General features: G+C 35.0%; 1 protein-coding gene across 5 annotated transcripts in view; it reads right to left on the reverse strand.

Annotated features, from left to right (window-relative positions):
• Positions 1–18,173, reverse strand: part of ATP7 (copper-transporting ATPase 1) — a 304,355-nt gene that overhangs the window by 234,829 nt on the left and 51,353 nt on the right. For all 5 annotated transcript variants that reach the window (XM_089105398.1, XM_089105396.1, XM_089105401.1 and 2 more), the window contains 3 exons: positions 13,782–14,482; positions 11,322–11,534; positions 5,630–5,793 (listed from right to left, as the gene is read on the reverse strand). In XM_089105398.1, the coding sequence (XP_088961524.1) occupies positions 5,630–5,793; positions 11,322–11,534; positions 13,782–14,433 (1,029 nt within the window). In that variant the 5' untranslated portion in view covers positions 14,434–14,482. The remainder of the gene's footprint in view (positions 1–5,629; positions 5,794–11,321; positions 11,535–13,781; positions 14,483–18,173) is intronic.

Consider the following 18,173-nt stretch of genomic DNA (forward strand, 5'->3'; position numbering starts at 1 on the left):
ATCTCGGTTACTATCCATCCTAGATTTCAGCACTTGGCAATGTACTCCTATGAATGAGAGGTGGTGTAAAGCACAAGCAATTTGCCCACCTACTACCTCCGACTAATTACTGAATGGAGGTTTTGTACATAGCTGGACCGATCTTGGTCATTATCCATCCTATATTTCAGCACTTGGCAATGCACTCCTATGAATGAGAAGTGGTGTAAAGCACAAGCAATTTGCCCACCTACTACCTCTGATTAATTACTGAATGGAGGTTTGGTACATAGCTGGACCGATCTCTGTCACTATCCATCCTAGATTTCAGCACTTGGCAATGCACTCCTATGAATGAGAGGTGGTGTAAAGCACAAGCAATTTGCCCACCTACTACCTCCGATTAATTACTGAATGGAGGTTTTGTACATAGCTGAACCGATCTCGGTCACTATCCATTCTATATTTGAGTGTAAACTACATATTCAACAACAAGCACAAAAATATCCCAATTCATGGGACGAATAAAGCATTATATGACGACAGTACAAAGGAGGGCAGTTGCACCTTGAAAACGTTCTTTAGAAATCCAAATTCTTGGATATTTGGTAACAAAAAAAAACAACTAAGTTTGTGATCACGGTTGCAACAGTAGGTAAATGAGAGACGGCGAGAGTCAGAAAGAGACAGAGGCGAAAAGAAGGGAAAAAGAGATAGTAAACTTCATTGTTTCAAGAAGTTACTAAATTAATTAAGTCACAGCGATATTTGTACTGGTATTGAAACTTCATAATCGCTAAGAAAAGCATTTTACCGTTTCCCAAAAAATATTTTTGTTCTAGATTTACTTTTTTTTAAAAAGCGTGTGATATACTGAAAAATTAGAACAATTCAATTTGCCTGTTAATATGCTCAGATTAAAAAAAATACAAAGCAACAAGAGCCTAATTTAAGCTAATTCAAATATCAGTGTTGGCTAATCATTTATCAGGCAAATTTGGTGATTTATTATCTGTCACCAGCAGGACGTGTATATAATTTAAGAAATTCGCTAATACAAGAAGGGGAATCAAAAGCTTCGTTTCAGTATTCTGCGGTGCATAAACTAGAGATTGTTCTGGCGACAAATTCAATCATATTTGAGCGTGACGGACATATTTTCCAGGGATCTTTCCAGGATACCAATTTCCGGCAATGAGGTTGATAAATCGAAAGATGTTCTGAAGTCATGTCCAAGACACAAATTATAGGAAAGAAAATGACTTATAAAGTTTGGCAATTTTGGAGGTCAGATAAGTGTAGTAAATCGAACGGAGTTTTAAAAGATTTCATGAGAGTTAACAGAGGTGATAGAGCAAAGTGATAAATCTTGCAAAATTTTTCAAAGTGTTGCAAAATTTTTGGGTTATTTCAGATTAATTTACAAAAAATTACTTTGTGCAAATCTTAATATGCATTTTTGGCAGTCCTTTTTAAATCAAGAAATTAATTATCCGCAAGAAAAGATTTTCCCAAGTGGTTGGTGTTAGAAAGACTACACTTAATAGACTAAATTTTCGAAGTTTTCCCATATAAGAATTCCAACCGCTCTTGGGAGAAAATTACCCTTAAGCCCTTTCCCTTTAGACAGCGTCAATAAAACATAATAGTTACAAGGACACGATGGAAAAAAAAAATACCGAGAATCGTCTGGTTTTTAAGTTTTCCGATGATAAAGCTTTTGAAATATAACTTTTATGACAGCAGGGAAGGGGTGCAAGAAGCTTATTGGAAGAAAATGAAATTATGATCACATTAATCACCCATTTTTAACGTTTTAATGAAATCCACCTCCTTCACCCCCTAGAATGAATTCCTGTGCGCATAAAACAGATTATTTGATAGATCTTCTTAATGAAGCAGTCTTGAAACATATGTCCTTGGGCTATCACTTATGACAAGTTATTAGAAGTTGTAGATGTTTATCATACTGTTTAGCCACGCAGCGTAATTTTTACAAATCTTAGGTTATTTGAATCCTCGATTGGAACTGGTCAATGAAAAATTTGATTAGCCGCTTTACCAAGAGGGTGCTTTCTGATATTATATCTACAAACACTAAAGGTGTGTTATCATCATAGCTCTAATGGCAAAAAGTTATAATCATATGAAGTAAGAAAAGTGGAAAGAATCTTCCAGATGGGAAAACATTATCTACCATCTAAGAACACTTTTAAGAACAAAAACGGTATAATAGTAAACTATGTATAACAGTAGAGAAAATTAAAAAATGAAGTGGGAATAATGGAAAAAAGTAGTATTTTACTATCATCGTCTAACACTTCTAACATCGTCTAAATCTTCTTCTAACACTTGTAGCTAAATTTTACAGTCATTACAAGCATTGATGCCATTGTTGCTGGAAACTAACTTTACAAAGTGGGCATTAAGCTTGAGGATACAAGTAAAAACACTTCAGGGAAACAAATTCAGTTTTCTAGTCCTCCATTTCCTTATAAAAAAAACTTTATCCTTTCAATACCGAAAATTATATTGCTGATTTTCTCACAAAAAAATTATTGTGATTAGTAAAATATCTTTGTGTGTCAACATTGACAAAATAGTAAACTAAACTACAACAGGATCGTTAGTGTTTTTTCTTTTTCTGTGCGATAAGATACAGACACTACCGTGAATTCGATATCAAACGTTTGGTAAAGAGTTATACAAGCCATTTAGAATTGGGTTCAAGTAAAATCAAACGGCTGGAACTGAGAGTATATGAAAATCAATCTCCCTTCTCCACGAATATTTTCTATATGGACTTATTAATACGAGATCCAACACACACGGAACAAGGTAATATAAGTGAAGGAAAAAGAGACAAGAAATACAGAACAGACTTTGGTATTACCCGTCTAAATTGGTCTAGTGACTCATCTTAACTGGCAAAAAAAAACCAGCAAATAGGATCTTTCATGTTTGGGCAATAAAGAGGAGGGCACTAGCAATGCTAAAGCAAAACACCATTCTATAGTTTTTGTTATTGATGTAATTTACAGGTTCAAACTGCTATTGGTTTGAAAGGAGAGGAAGCCGAGGTCTTTTCTAATGACCTCGTGTCTACTAAAAAGACACGAGACACGTGTCTAGTGTCTACTCTTTTATCTCTCATGTCTACTAAAAAGGACAATAATAAAGGAAAAGAGGGTGTAATGCCTTCTAATCATCTCATATATATGAATTTATTTAAAAAAAAACTTTGCAAAAAAAGAAGTTTTTCGAAGAAAAGTAAAGAGTCATATTAAAACGTAAGAGAGCACAAGTAAATTCCTATAATAATCTAGACTTAAAATGAAAAATGTTGCTATCAATGAACAAGTAAAAGTCAGAGCCAACACAAATTAACGTGAATAGTTACGTCAAACATAATGCTAACAAGTAGATGAATAAACGAGTCCTACAACGAACAGAAATTAAAATGAATGATCAAGTCAAACTTAGAATAAACTGATATTACCATCAACAAGAGCAACACTAGCGCCCCCTAAACCTTCATAAGCATATCGCGTCGTACGCTCCTTGCCCAGGGCTTGTTTTGTCTCTGGAGACATATTTACTTGGCCTTTTGACGATTTTGAACAAAATGGCTATTTCAGAAAAGTTGATCGGATATCTTTGGAGGTTATCGCGGAGGATGGGGGGAGGAGGTGGTAGCGAAAGCAGGCAAGGGAGGGATCTGGTCACCCTCCAATCCATTCTGAATCTCAAAACAGGGACTATAAATTTCAATTTCCGAACGAATGAGCTCCCTGTAACCCTTCTACGACCACCCCTTCCATATGAAGTGGTCCTGCCAAAAAAAATAGTAGATTGAGGGCTCCTGGATCTTTACTAGAGGCAACGCTAGAGCGTTGCTTCTGATTAAGACAAGGCAAAATCTGCTTTCAACAATTAGTCTATAAGCTCTCTAAGGTGTAGGATCCTTATGACCCTAATTACATCAATTGGAGATTGGAGTAGAAATTAAGTTAATGATTGTAAGTTACCCCATCAAAAGAAACAAATTCAATGATAATTTTCCTCGCTTCATGAAAAAAAAAATGCACCGACTGAATGGAAATATAACAGATATAGTGATTTCTAAAATCATAGGTCAGAAGGAAACATCGACCAAGTTTATGCCAAGAAAAGGCTATTTCAAGTCACTCCAATAAACCAGCACAAATTTTATTGGAACAGAAAAATTATGAATGTTTTGCAGAGCTTCACTGCCATCAATGATTAAACATGGTCTTTAGTCATCATTATTAACCCAGCTAAAGAATTGAAATATATATTTCTTTTTTCCAGCAGAGTATTAGCACTCATTACAAAAAAAACTTCATTTTCTTAAAGAAGTCCCTTCCCCAGAGTTTGAGCAACTTCCAACCCCTATCTTTCAGGCATGTTCACATAAATATTTCCGGGAGGCCGAATAGTACAAAATAAATTATTTGATAATTTCAATATGAACTGCCAAGAAATTCTGAATAATATTAGGATTTCGAGAGTGAGAGGCAGAGCCTGGGGGCCAGAGCTTTCCTCCTACCGAACGCACATACTATAATTTTTACCTGGTGGGCGTAATTATTATTGCGGACGCTTTAGACAGCTATATATATATACAGAAAACTGAATTTTCACTGAATCTCACGCAGGGTATTCAAACATTTGTTTTAATCTGTGAAGGCATGCTCATGGACAAGGGGAGTTCAGTGATTTTTTCTAATATCATTGATTGAAATTAGCTTATCCCACTTCCTGTACATTTAAAAAACTTGGGCCTAAAATCCATGTTTGACCCCCACCCCCTTTGAAGAATCCTCTGATGTCCCCTTTACGTCAGACCTGTTTGTAGATATTTGTAATGACAATTTATAATATCATTTTGTTGTCCAATTAGGTAATTAGGCAGAACATATCCTTAGCCAATTAATGGATATTCACTGACATAGAAAGTGCCCGAATTTTTAAATTAGATCCTATCTTTTTCCATAATTAATGAATTGATTTCGCTGCCAACCAAAGTAGCGTGCGAATAAATTTTGTACTAAACCTATTATAGGATTTTTAGATTATGTTTCATCATTATATGTATTAGTATTTTCTCACAGAGAAAGAAGACTGAGCCTGGACCCCTTTCCCCTTCCAACATCAGTTCAACCTTCAAAAAAAATGCTGATGATTCATGTCTAGGTCCCAACTATTTAATATCTTAGACCCCTATTGCCGGAGGAAAATCCCATATGCCCAAGATACTAACAAATAAAGGTTCAAATAGGGGTAAGTCCATTTATTAGAAAGTGAAAACAGACACAAAAGTCTGGATATTTCGACCACATGTACAGCGATCATTATCAACAGAAATATTAAAGCATTAAAATTAAAACTAAAATATTTATACAGAACAAAATACTAACTTCCGGTTCATTCACTAGATTTGTCTGATAAAGTTCAATAACTGGGTTCATCCAAAGTCTTGAGTTGTAAATTGTACCTAAGGGTCAAACCTTTGTGAACCTATGTGCAGTTCGAATCAATTTGGCAATTTTAATTTTCAAGATTTGAATATAACATAACCTCAAGATGTTAACGGAGTTAGGTAATCAAATTAGAGGAGGGAAATTACCTTCAGCTCAACCTCCCCGTCACTGGAGCCATCTCCTGCACCAATAACTGATGGAAATCCAAGTTCAGTTATAGATTCTGCAATCGCAGTGGGCTTTACATCCGATGGGTTATACCTTACTTCAGCCTTACCAGGCATCAAGGCTACGAGGATCGATTTGACGCCTAAATAATTAACAAGTAATTATACTGAAATAAAAATGTAAAAAGTAGAAGTCATAGTTCGAGATGGTAGGAGTGGGACTTCTTTCCTTGAATTAGAACAATTTGAAAATTTTGGATTCCAGTTTGGAAGTCTGTTGATTCAGTTCAGTTAAAATTTATGGATGGGTTCTGAAGCATGGGCACTCCCAAAGGCGGATGAAGATTAGCTAGATGTTTTCCAGAGAAGTTGCCTACGGATTGTCCTGGGTACCCGGCTGACTGACCGTATTCAAAACAGTAGGATGTACAAAAAATATGCTTCAATCCTACTTTCAAAGACTATAATGAACGAAAGGTTGAGATGGCTAGGGCACGTTCTGTGGATGAAGGATGACAGATTACCGAAGATTGTCCTTTTTGGCCAACCGTCAAGGGCTAAACGGAAACCAGGTCGTCCGCTGTTGGGGTGGGAGGATGTCATACAGAAAGATTTAAAGGAAATCGGAACTTCCTGGGAGAGTGTAAAGAGGAAGGCTTTGAATGGATTGGGATGGAGGAGCGTGCGTAGCTGTGTCAGCCTCAGGCGGATTGATGCTGTGGTGAGCTGTTAGTAGTAGTAGTAGTAGTAAGAGGGATCTAGAATATTAGATTTGTTAATAATAGACTACATAAAACTGGGGTAATGCAAATTTTCTCGTAATCAAGTAACTTCTATAAAAAAAAAACAAAAAAAAACAATACGTCCCATTTGATCTGATGTTCCAGAGAAATTTTTACATCTACAGCAAGAATAAAGGTTAAACTTGAGATTAAGAGGATTGAGTTGGTTTGCGATTATTTTATAAAGTACCATCCCTTACTTTACGAATTTGAATTTTACGATTTGAATAATTTTACTTTACGATTTGAATAATTTACGTGAGCTGAATCATGTTCCAGAAACCGCTCAAAAATTTATCGAGTTTAAAATTACATTACAAGGCACCAATTTATAACTACAGTAAGTATTTATAACTAGAGAGTTTAACTACAGTAAGACTGGCCAACTCGAAGTTTAGCTCTCGTATTTATGCTAAAGACCGAAACCTCCTAATACTTCAATAGTATATTGCAGCCCAATAGGCTTATGCGAAGTTTAGCCCTTCTCCCCAACCCACCGGTTAAGATTATCAGAAAACATTTCCTAAGTAGTGTAAAACTAACTAAAAATATGTTTATCAAATTCATGTAGTCTAAGTTCAGCTTCCGTGGATAAATTCGTTTTTTAGTTAAAATTACTTATTTATTATCTTTTTAGCAATATGTTCCACAGTCACACCAATACAACAAAAAGGAAATATTTCTTCTCCAACCTTGTTATTAGCTTACGGAATGGTCTAGGCAAGAAGATAGTGAGCTTATCCAGCACCAGCAGCTTCAAAGCCAATCTCGATAAAAACTCATCGGTCGAACCAAGGCTCATGAAATAGGATGCCCGTCGACCGTATCGACTAGTGTTGAAAAGATTCGTCCATACCACTAGCAAATACGATTCAAGGCAAGTTCCACAATTTTATATCAAAAAGATAAGATAATAGATAAGAATAATGGATAGTGGTTGGTGGTGTTTTGCATTTTCTTTAGATAAATATATGCCTGTCATACAATTTACAGGTGCCGATTTGCCGGAAATTGCATGTCCCTTATCGAACTTGCAAGACAAATAGCTAGACGTTCAAATTAGCAATATGAAAACAAATAGCAAAAAAATTGAGTATGTGTAAAGAAATAGACACAATCAGTAATTCTCTAAGATCCTTAATAAAATGTTTGTGGCTGTACGTCTTTTCCGCTAATCACGACAGCATTTATCTTAGCATGAGACACTGCACTAATCTGTATTAGCACAAGAGATGATAGCATCTGCAAGTCAAATGGTGAATAGAAGTACAGATGGCACTGTTGTCACAGTCTTTTAAAGAGTAAAAGCTGCTGAAGATTTAATTATTTTTTATTTTATCTCAATCTTTTCCATGTTCCCAAACTTCTGAAAAACAAATTAATCGTTGATCATTCAAGCATTTAAGCGGCAGAAGCGGGCCACCCCAATAATCTTGGCGAATATGGAGTTAAATATTTAAGCAGGATTAAATTGCAGAATAGGTTATAAAAAAGTTAGAAACAGAATATCCAGAGAATAGACTGTTCTTAGAAACTTATAAAATACCATTGAGCACAAAAAGTGTTTTTTTTATCTTCTGCTAAATGTAAAGCAAGAGTAAAAGATTAGATCAATAAATGAGTAGGCTTACAACTAATATTTATACGTATGTTTTTGTAATTACCCTTATTAGTGTGCTGAGCAACGCTAGACACTGTTGACGATTTTTATCATACATGCACCTGACCTTCACTCAAATTACTTTCTTATGCTCTCTACAACAAAATATTAAGAGTTCAGTGCAATGAGATCTCAGACCCGCATAGAATGGGAAGGATTCTCATATGGGGATAAAAGTTAAGAATTCTCCACTCCAAACTCTTTTACAGAAGCACATTAAACTGCAAATATGGGTTGTCTGACGAGGAAGACAGTTTTCTTAACAAACCCCAAGATTTGTTACGAAACATTGGCCTTGTGATAAACTTATTTAAGCATCAGATTTTTGTCCTTGTTAAATCCTTTAATACCCCCCTCCCCCCCCCCCAAAAAAAAAAACCTTGAACGTGTACTCATTACTTAAACTCTATAACGAATTCTTCGCATAGACCGTACGAAACTTAATTCGCCAAATTCTTCAGTAGTATTTCATCCTTTCCTTTGCGTCTATATTATCTTATCGTTCTTAAGTAAATTCTGATAACTGTTGTCAATAAAAAATGTCATATTTTGTTGATATATTGCCAAACCATATGTAGCATATTAAAGTTAGAGGCAGTATTCTAAAGGGTGAACTTGACGTAAAATTCTAGTTAAAAGGCTGATAACCACCCATATAAATAATCCAATACATTTTCGATCAATCATAACAAGTTAATTTAATCCAATGCAATTTCGAGTTTAAATTATCCCAACAAGAAGGAACTTCTTTGGAGTTAAGACACTATAAACAAAAATATCTGTTCATGGGCTGCCTGTTCACAAACAAAAAGTTCTGATCTTTTTTCATTTTTATTTTTTAGCCAAGACCCTTGAAATAAATGCATTATGCCCAACCTTAACTTGTCCATTAGACTACAGAATAACAAATATGCAAGTTAAGCACAGTTAATTTCCTTTTCTAGAATCAATATTGTTCTTGTGACAGCTGACAGGAACTTCATGGCACTTATTGTTTCTTTAATATCGTTATGGACAAAAACCGAAGGACGTATCTAACATTTTCATCATACAACAGGAGAGCAAGTATAAAAATTTTTTATTTTTGCAAGAACAGTTTTATTTTCTTCCATGATCTAAATAGGGAAAAGCAAGTAGAAAATTATATCCTGCAGCGAAACAATGTGACTTCAATTTGGTAAATAGCGCAAAGAATTATTTTGAGTGGCTTTTGAGCCAGCAGTAATGAAGTAATGAACAGCCAGAAGTAAGCCAGAAGCCGGAAGTAATGAACATTTTTCTTTGCCCTCTCAAGGCTGGTTTTCCTTGATTCCTAAGAAGGAAACATCCCGTGCCGACGTTATACACACGTCGGCAAACTAAAACCCAGTGTAATAGTATTTCCAACTGGCTAACTCAGATCCAAAAAACGTTGTGAGATATTTAACTTTCAGGATTAGTCTTCCCATGCGTTTTCAATGCGTTTATTAATTCACTAGAATGTCTTTTTGTATAAGTCTGGACGATATGATTGCCGCAAATTATCTATGCAGAAGAAAACAATGTAAAAAAATATAGGCGGTTATCCTTCGGTGACTATCAACTGGTTTAGAAGGTGGTCCTTTAGTTAACTGCGAAATTTGAATATCAGGGTTTCCAGTTGTCACCTCATTTTAAAAGACGAAATCGCAAAAAAAGGTAAAAAATGAACAAATATGAAGAATTTTGTTCCAATCTCAGCATTAGCCTTTAGTCAAGTGGAGGGAGGAGTAAATGTAAGAAAATGATTAATTAAAGAAAAAACTTGATGTGAGGATATTTGATAAAACATTGACAAGAAAGAATACGCTTATTTTTGGCAAATCATTTGACAATTTATAAATTATGCAATTTCCATTTAATGTACTTTTTACTGGCCTAATGTTTCTCATGACAACTTTGATGGGTTAAAAGCTGCAACTTCTCAAGAGACTATAGCTTACAAAGATACCTATTGAACTTGATACAATCCCGAGTATATAACTATCCAGAGTAACTTAAATACTAGTAACAAATTGAAACCTAACAGCAATGTATATAACAACTGTTAATATTCCAAAGTAATCCTTAGTAGAAAAAAGCGTCACTAAACCTAAAAACAAAATAAAGAATTGAAATAAATACGGCCCATGTTTGTCAATATATAAACCCAGGCCAATAAAATTTCGTTTGAGATGCCATCATGCTCAATACCATTAATTTAAAGAAGATCGTTTGTAATAAGGTATTTTTGAGCTAATCCAATTGTTGAAATGAACAAAGTTTCAGAATCTTTTTTATGCTAAATAAGAAACTAAACTTTTTTTTTGACTAAAATAATTTAAAACTGTAGCCAGCAGAGCATTCATTAATAAAACTGATGACTTTGATCTACTGAGTTCTAACTTCGGTTCTACGCTAATTTTTTCCTATTTCTCACTCTTCCTTTTGTAAGTTATCCAACTTATCTTCTTTGTTTTCCATTTTCATGTTTATATCTTTTCCAAGTCCTTTATTAATTTAATTTTTTTGGGTGCTGTTGTGGAAAAGTTTAGGCTATTGTACATTTTTTGATGTCATTTCCTGGTTTCTTTTAGTTTTTCACATAAAGACATGACTAGAGAATAAGCTGCACAAAATCAAACTATATCCAAACCAAGACGGGGTAGCTTAAGACCCATAAACCCTCAATGCACCAGTTGAAGTAAAAGAGTATAATATTTTTCAAAAATGAGAAATAGAGGCAAACAAATATTGATCTTACTCGCTTTTCCTATTATTGTACCCAGACAAATTATCGTACATACTTGATATATAATCCTGATTATCACATATGGTGTTTAATTCCAAATTTTGATAATACAAAAAAAAATACAGCAACAACTATCTGAATTCCATTCAGTATTTAGCATGCAATCGTTTTGAAACCGAAACTTTGAAAAAAAGGATCAGTTATGTGACTGAGGAAGAAGAGCTTTTATTGGGCAGTAAAATGAAAAAATTTCCGACAAAATATCTAACTTTGGAGTAGAAGCAATCCACAAATTCATACTACTCTCTAACCCTAGTTTCTAACTCTTATGTTTTTTTACATAAAAATAAAAATTTTGCTATCATGTTAGCTTATCAAAGATTTAAAATATATAATTATTATGATCAAGGTTAGAATTCATAAAGTTTAGAAATAATTTAAACGAAAAGAACAGCCCAGCACAAATAGCATTGATTTTACCTTTGATTTTTCTGGCGTGTTTTTCGATAGCTGCCACACATGAAGCGCACGTCATTCCTTGAATATGAATAAAACATCGGGAGAATTTAGTTTCAAACTCATTTCCTCCAATATCTATTTTTTCAGAGAACATCTGAGTTCCAGTTGAGATTCTTGATTCAACACTAGCGGCTCTTGCCCTTGTTGAGGTCTCACATTCGAGTACAGCTACATCTTAAAAACAAAAGATGAAAAATAAACCTAACCACTCGAATCCACGCGTCAATTTTGTCTTACTTAAGAAAACAGGTTGAAGACACCTTAACCTTAAAACTTTTAATTTTAACAATTTCTGTTTCCTAAAGTCCTTCCTAAGATTCGTGGCGTTTTGAAAAAAAGGGCTTAAGTCCACTTTTCCTAATTTTACAGGAGAGCAAAATGAAAGTAAAAACGCACAACGAAAAAATCTTTCGCACAAATCAGAATTTAAGGAGCTTGAAACTTTTATTCTGAATTGTTCGTTATTTAGAAGATAAGCGACTTACGCTCTTTTTATGCTCTTTTGGAAAAAACTATAACTCGGTCAGAATCAAAGATAAACCCATATTAAATATGCTACTCGATAGATCTGTTCGAGCTCTTTCGAACCATTTACTCATTTTGAAAAAAAAAAGTGGACTTGGGCCCTTTTGCAAAACGCCACAGGATTTTAATCTGGTGCTCATTCCTGAGATTGTCACTCCTCTTTCAGAAAGTATATTTGCAGCGGTAAAAATTACGTAGATATGCGGCTTGTCGTGGGAAGCATGACTGCCACCAAGAGAATATTTCAAGGATGTACCCAGCGCAGAAACATTCATAGGAAGGCATTCACAAAACAATCAGGCGTGCCCTTGAGGGGAGGGGGGATACCTAAACTTACGGTGTCTTCTTTGATTTATTAAATACTGTTTCTAAGTTCATGCAATAATAAAAAAAACGCATAGTCTACAGAATACTAGGGACTTGGTAAAGAGCCATCAATCGCCCATATAGCTTGGGTGTCATTACCTCCTGGGTATCAAATGTGTTATGCTTGAAACTACATACTGTATTTTAACATTGAGAATATCTCGTTTTGCAAGAATGAAACTAGGATAAATCAGAAAATTTCTAGTTATGCAAGCAATGCTTTTTTTGAAGGGGTACAGGGCAGGAGCAGAGCTAAGGTGTAGGCCCTCACCCCGAAATGAAAAATTCCTTAGAATTGTACATTTAATTAAATCCCATGGAATTTTAAAGTTCAAGCCACAATCAGGGCGTCCAGGGGTATCAGGGTGTCCGAATTTCCTTGGACACCGTGAAATTTAGCTTATGTTTTTAGTTTGAATTAGCTTATTTGTCCACATTTGTTGGCAAACTGGACGATTTTGTCAGCGAATCTTTTATATCCAGCCTCTGGACTCAAAACTATAGCTATACTGCAGGTGAGGGGGGGGTACAGATTTGGTAATTTTATTCATTTTTTTCAATTCCTTACTTAATCCTGTGAACAAAAAAGTGGACTTGGGCCCTTTTTGAAAAACGCCACAGAATTTTAATCTGGTGCTCATTCCTGAGAAATTGTCACTCCTCTTTCAGAAAGTATATTTGCAGCGGTAAAAAAAAAACGAAGATATGCGGCTTGTCGTGGGAAGCATGACTGCCACCGTGAAAATATTTCAAGGATGTACCCAGCGCAGAAACATACATAGGAAGGCATTCACAAAACGAACAGGCGTGTCCTTGAGGGGAGGGGGGATACCTAAACTTACGGTGTCTTCTTTTATTTATTAAATACTGTTTCTAAGTTCATGAAATAATAAAAAAAACTTAATTCTCACAATTATATCATAGTCTATCATAGTATCGTCCACAATTATATCATCTATCATAGTATATCATAGTCTATATCATATGTCGATATATCATATCGACAGACGTCCAGATGGCGGGAGGTTTCTATTTCTATTCAATAGAAGCGACTGAAAATGTAATAGAAGTCGGCAAACCGATAATGACACATATTTAAACAGTATCCGAGAAAAAATCTTGTAAACTGTTATAAAGGAAATGAGAGATCGCGCTAAAGATTTAAAGGGCAGAGGTTAGGAAACCCAGACCAAACACAAATGCAAAGCATTACAGTTTCATAAAGAAGATTGTTTTAGAACTTAAATCAAGTAGATTGCTAATAAATAAGCTATACTTAAGAAATATTAAATTGGTCCAATATACAAGTACAAAATATTTTGACATTTTTTCAACCGAAGAAATAAAAACGTAAATAGAAACAAAGTTAACCAGAACTTCCTTACTTTATCTGATTAGAAGTGATCAGATATTATAGATCAATGAAAACATCAACTATATTTGCGTTAAGACCACTGAACAGTCACAACTCACAATGAACAGTCACAACTCACAATGTTATGACGTAGGAACTAGCCTGTCTGTATTTACCTTGGAAGTTGTTCAAATCCTTGGCTTCAAATCCTAAGCTGATAATCCTCTGTATTATAGACGTGCCATCAACCTTCGCTGGGTCAAATTCAACTACAGCTGTTTTTTCATTAAGATTGACTTTAACATCTTTCACACCGTAGACATCAGCAACATTATCTTCAATCTTCTTAACACATTTATTACACTTCATACCAATAACACTAAGAGTTACTTCTTGTGTTAAAATACTTGCTTCAAAGCCCATATCATCAATCATTTCACAAATTTTTTCACTTGTTATCAAATTAGAGTCATACTGAAATTTACCTCTTCCTTCTTTCAGGTCTACACTCACACTGACTACTCCTTTTTTTGTTGCTAAATTACTTTCAATATTTCTAACACAGGACATACAAGTCATTCCTTTTACAGTAACAAAAACTTCCTCGATATAATTACTTGCAATAAAGCCAATATCATCAATTGAATTAGAGATTTCTTGATGAGTGATCAATTGTGGCTCGAACTTGAAAATTCCACGGGATTTGCTTAAATCCACACTAGCTGAGATAATTCCCAGGGTATCACCGAGTTTGGATTCTATATTCCGGACACAGGACTGGCAGGTCATACCCTCAATCCGGAAAATGGCAGTTGCGTCTGAAATCATCTTTTTTTGTTTTATTCTTGAAGGCTCATCAAATTTTGTATCTTCGCAGCTAAAAAAAAAAAAAAAATATTATCACCAATAAAAATTATAATAAAGAATTTTCACCCAAATTCAACGAACTGTGAGATTTTGTTTCCCCTGACCTGAATGACATAACCCCTTCGAATCCTTTGAATTAGCACATTAAATTCAGATTTTGGGTATCTAGGAATTTCTTGGTCCACTACCTACAAAATTTGAAATATAATATTTTTCTCGACGAGCTTGGTCACAGTGCTATTCCTTCGAAAAATTACATGCAAGTGCTGACTTTGTACTATCAAAATACGCAAATACAGGAATTCTCCTGATGTCTGACGCAAATGATTTAAAACTTGAATCTACCTGTAATGCTTTTAATTTAAAACAGATTGTAAAGGTCCCAACTACCAGAGTCAATACTACTCTTGATTTAATTTGCACAAATCTTTCTAAGTTTTACAAAGCCGTCTCTACTCTGCCCCCTCTAGGGGGTAGTTACCACTTTAGCCTTCTCCTATTTCCGCTGGCTAAAGTTAAACAGTCGTTTTCTATTACTGAAACCGCTTATAGACTTCTTATTGACTCAGGACTCTACAATTTGGGCTCTTGGATTACTACTGAAAATTGGTCCACTGTGTATCAAACAAATGACGTTGACTCCATGCCTTTGTCCCTCCAAAATTTATTGAGGAGCAATTATGAATCCCATTTTCTTGAGAAAAAAAATAAAACGTGTTCTACAGATAAGCATTATGTTACTGAGACTTTTTAAAAACTTATAAGAAAAAAAATCAATTTTTTTTAAGGCTGGTCGTATTACTGAGGTTAATAGTCTAAGGAAGTTCCTAAAGAAAAGAAATAAGAAAAGTAGCTTCTGATTGTTGTAATAGTAAAATCAAAGATCTATATTATAATACGCCCAGGCAATGGTACAGAAAAATTAATGAAATTTATTGAGGAGTAATTATGAATCCCATTTTCTTGAGAAAAAAAATAAAACGTGTTCTACAGATAAGCATTATGTTACTGAGACTTTTTAAAAACTTATAAGAAAAAAAATCAATTTTTTTTTAAGGCTGGTCGTATTACTGAGGTTAATAGTCTAAGGAAGTTCCTAAAGAAAAGAAATAAGAAAAGTAGCTTCTGATTGTTGTAATAGTAAAATCAAAGATCTATATTATAATACGCCCAGGCAATGGTACAGAAAAATTAATGAAATTTATTGAGGAGCAATTATGAATCCCATTTTCTTGAGAAAAAAAATAAAACGTGTTCTACAGATAAGCATTATGTTACTGAGACTTTTTAAAAACTTATAAGAAAAAAAATCAATTTTTTTTTAAGGCTGGTCGTATTACTGAGGTTAATAGTCTAAGGAAGTTCCTAAAGAAAAGAAACTAGAAAAGTAGCTTCTGATTGTTGTAATAGTAAAGTCAAAGATCTATATTATAATACGCCCAGGCAATGGTACAGAAAAATTAATGAAATTTATTGAGGAGTAATTATGAATCCCATTTTCTTGAGAAAAAAATAAAACGTGCTCTACAGATAAGCATTATGTTACTGAGACTTTTTAAAAACTTATAAGAAAAAAAATCCATTTTTTTTAAGGCGGATCGTATTAATGAGGTTAATAGTCTAAGTAAGTTCCTAAAAAAAAAAAAAAAATAAGAAAAGCAGCTTATGATTGTTATAACAGTAAAGTCAAAGATCTATATTATAACACGCCCAAGCAATGGTACAGAAAAATTAATGAAATATGCGGAAAAAGTCCTTCTGAAGGTAATTTTCATCTCCCTGAACCCCCTAATAAGACTGCCAACAGTAGAGATGCCTCATGAGCTCGTGACAGGGCACCAAATATGGGCATAGCCTCCCTAGGGAGAACACGTGGTTAATGGGGTCAATGACCTCTTTCTCCAAGGTCTCTTTCTCCAGGTGTGTTTTTGGCACGCTCGAGGCGAATGTTATGATCCAGAAATATGAAACCTTGTCTGACAGATGAAGTCAAGTTAATTAATGTCTTTGGAGTTCGACCAGAATTGTTTCCAGGGCAAGGTTTAGATCACACGTGACGGCTGATGTCATGATTGATTGATTTGACAGGAAAGGGGAATTAATTTGTTGTTTCTAAGGGAAATTATTGATTCACGAAAGGGGAATTAATTTGTTGTTTCCAAAGAGAATTGTTTCCGAGCGAATGTCTATATTAATGTCTTTGGAGTTCTACCAAGAGAATTGTTTCCGAGCGGATGTTTTGATCTTAGCGATGAATTGTTTTAGTGCGGGAATCAGGTTTCTTAGTAATTTGAAATGTGTCATCGCAGAGATGCCAAAAACAAAAGGAACACCCTGAAATTACGTTTAGGGATTATTTGGGCGAAACCGTATTAGACATTTTATGGAATTATTTCGGCGAAACAGTTAGAGACATTTTAAAAGATGATTTAAAAGATGATTTTAGAAGAGGATTGGAGGGTGAAACTCAGCGGTCGTTATAATACACAAGGTCCGTTTGAACCGCGTCTTGAGGTCCTCTACCCCAACCCCAAAGGGTTTCGATCCCCCTACCAAACCCCGAAGGAAGCCCCCCGTCCGCAAAGGTTCTCCGGGCTCCCAAAGGGCCCCCCGGCGCCCCAAAGGCTGCCGAGCCCCCATTTTAATACTTTTAAGGCTTTATTATATATTTTAAGAACAAATTATTATTTTAGGGAATTATTTCGGCGAAACAGTTAGAGACATTTTAAAAGATGATTTTTGAAGAGATTTTAGAAGAGGATTTGAGGGTGAAACTCTGTGATCGTTATAATACACAAGTTCCATTTGAACAGTGTCGTGAGGTCCTCTCCCACAACCCCAAAGGGTTCCGATCCCCCTACCCCAACCCCGAAGGAAGCATCCGGTCCTCAAAGGTCCCCCAAGCTCCCAAAGGACCACCCGGCCCTCAAGGGTCTCACAGACCCTCAAAGGCCCTCCCCGGGCCCCGTCGTTCGTTGATGTGTGTTGTCTGAAACTTATGATTTGTGATATGTAAATTATTATTTCGAACTATTCTGAGCTAGATTTCTTAGTCGTTTATTGGTGTGTGTTGTCTGAAACCTATGATTTGGGATGGCTGGATTGCAATTTTTGACTTTTCTGAACTGGATTTCTGAGCCGCTCATAGGTGTGTGTTGTCTGAAACTTATGATTTGGGATGGTTAATTGCTATTTCCGGCTTTTATTAGCTAGGTTTCTTAGCCTTTCATAGGTGTGTGTTGTCAGAAAATTATGATTTGGGATGTGTAGTTTGCTATTTGGACTTTTAAGAGCTAGGATTATTAGTCCATCATAGGTGTTTGTTGTCTGAAAACTATAGTTTGGGATGAGTAGTTTGCTATTTCAGTCTTTTATGAGCTAGGTTTCTTAGCCTTTCTTAGGTGCGTGTTGTCTGAAACTTATGATTTGGGATATGTAAATTAGTATTTCGGGCTTTTCTGAGTTGGATTTCTTAGTCTTTCATAGGTATGTGTTGTCTGAAACCTATGATTTGGGATGTGTTGAAATATTTCAGTAGCGTTTTGTCATGGTTTACCTTGTCAGAGTTACATTCGTTTGATTTTTCAAACTTCATTTTGGATTTCCTTCGTTGAAAAGCAAGAGTTGGATTATTTCAGTAGTGTTTTGTCGTGGTTTACCTTGTCACAGTTACATTCTCTTGATTTTTCAAAGTTCATTTT

Source organism: Artemia sp. Qi Xiang Cuo, chromosome 19 (assembly GCF_049724085.1).
Source record: "Artemia sp. Qi Xiang Cuo chromosome 19, ASM4972408v1, whole genome shotgun sequence".
NCBI classification, from domain to species: Eukaryota; Metazoa; Arthropoda; class Branchiopoda; order Anostraca; family Artemiidae; genus Artemia; species Artemia sp. Qi Xiang Cuo.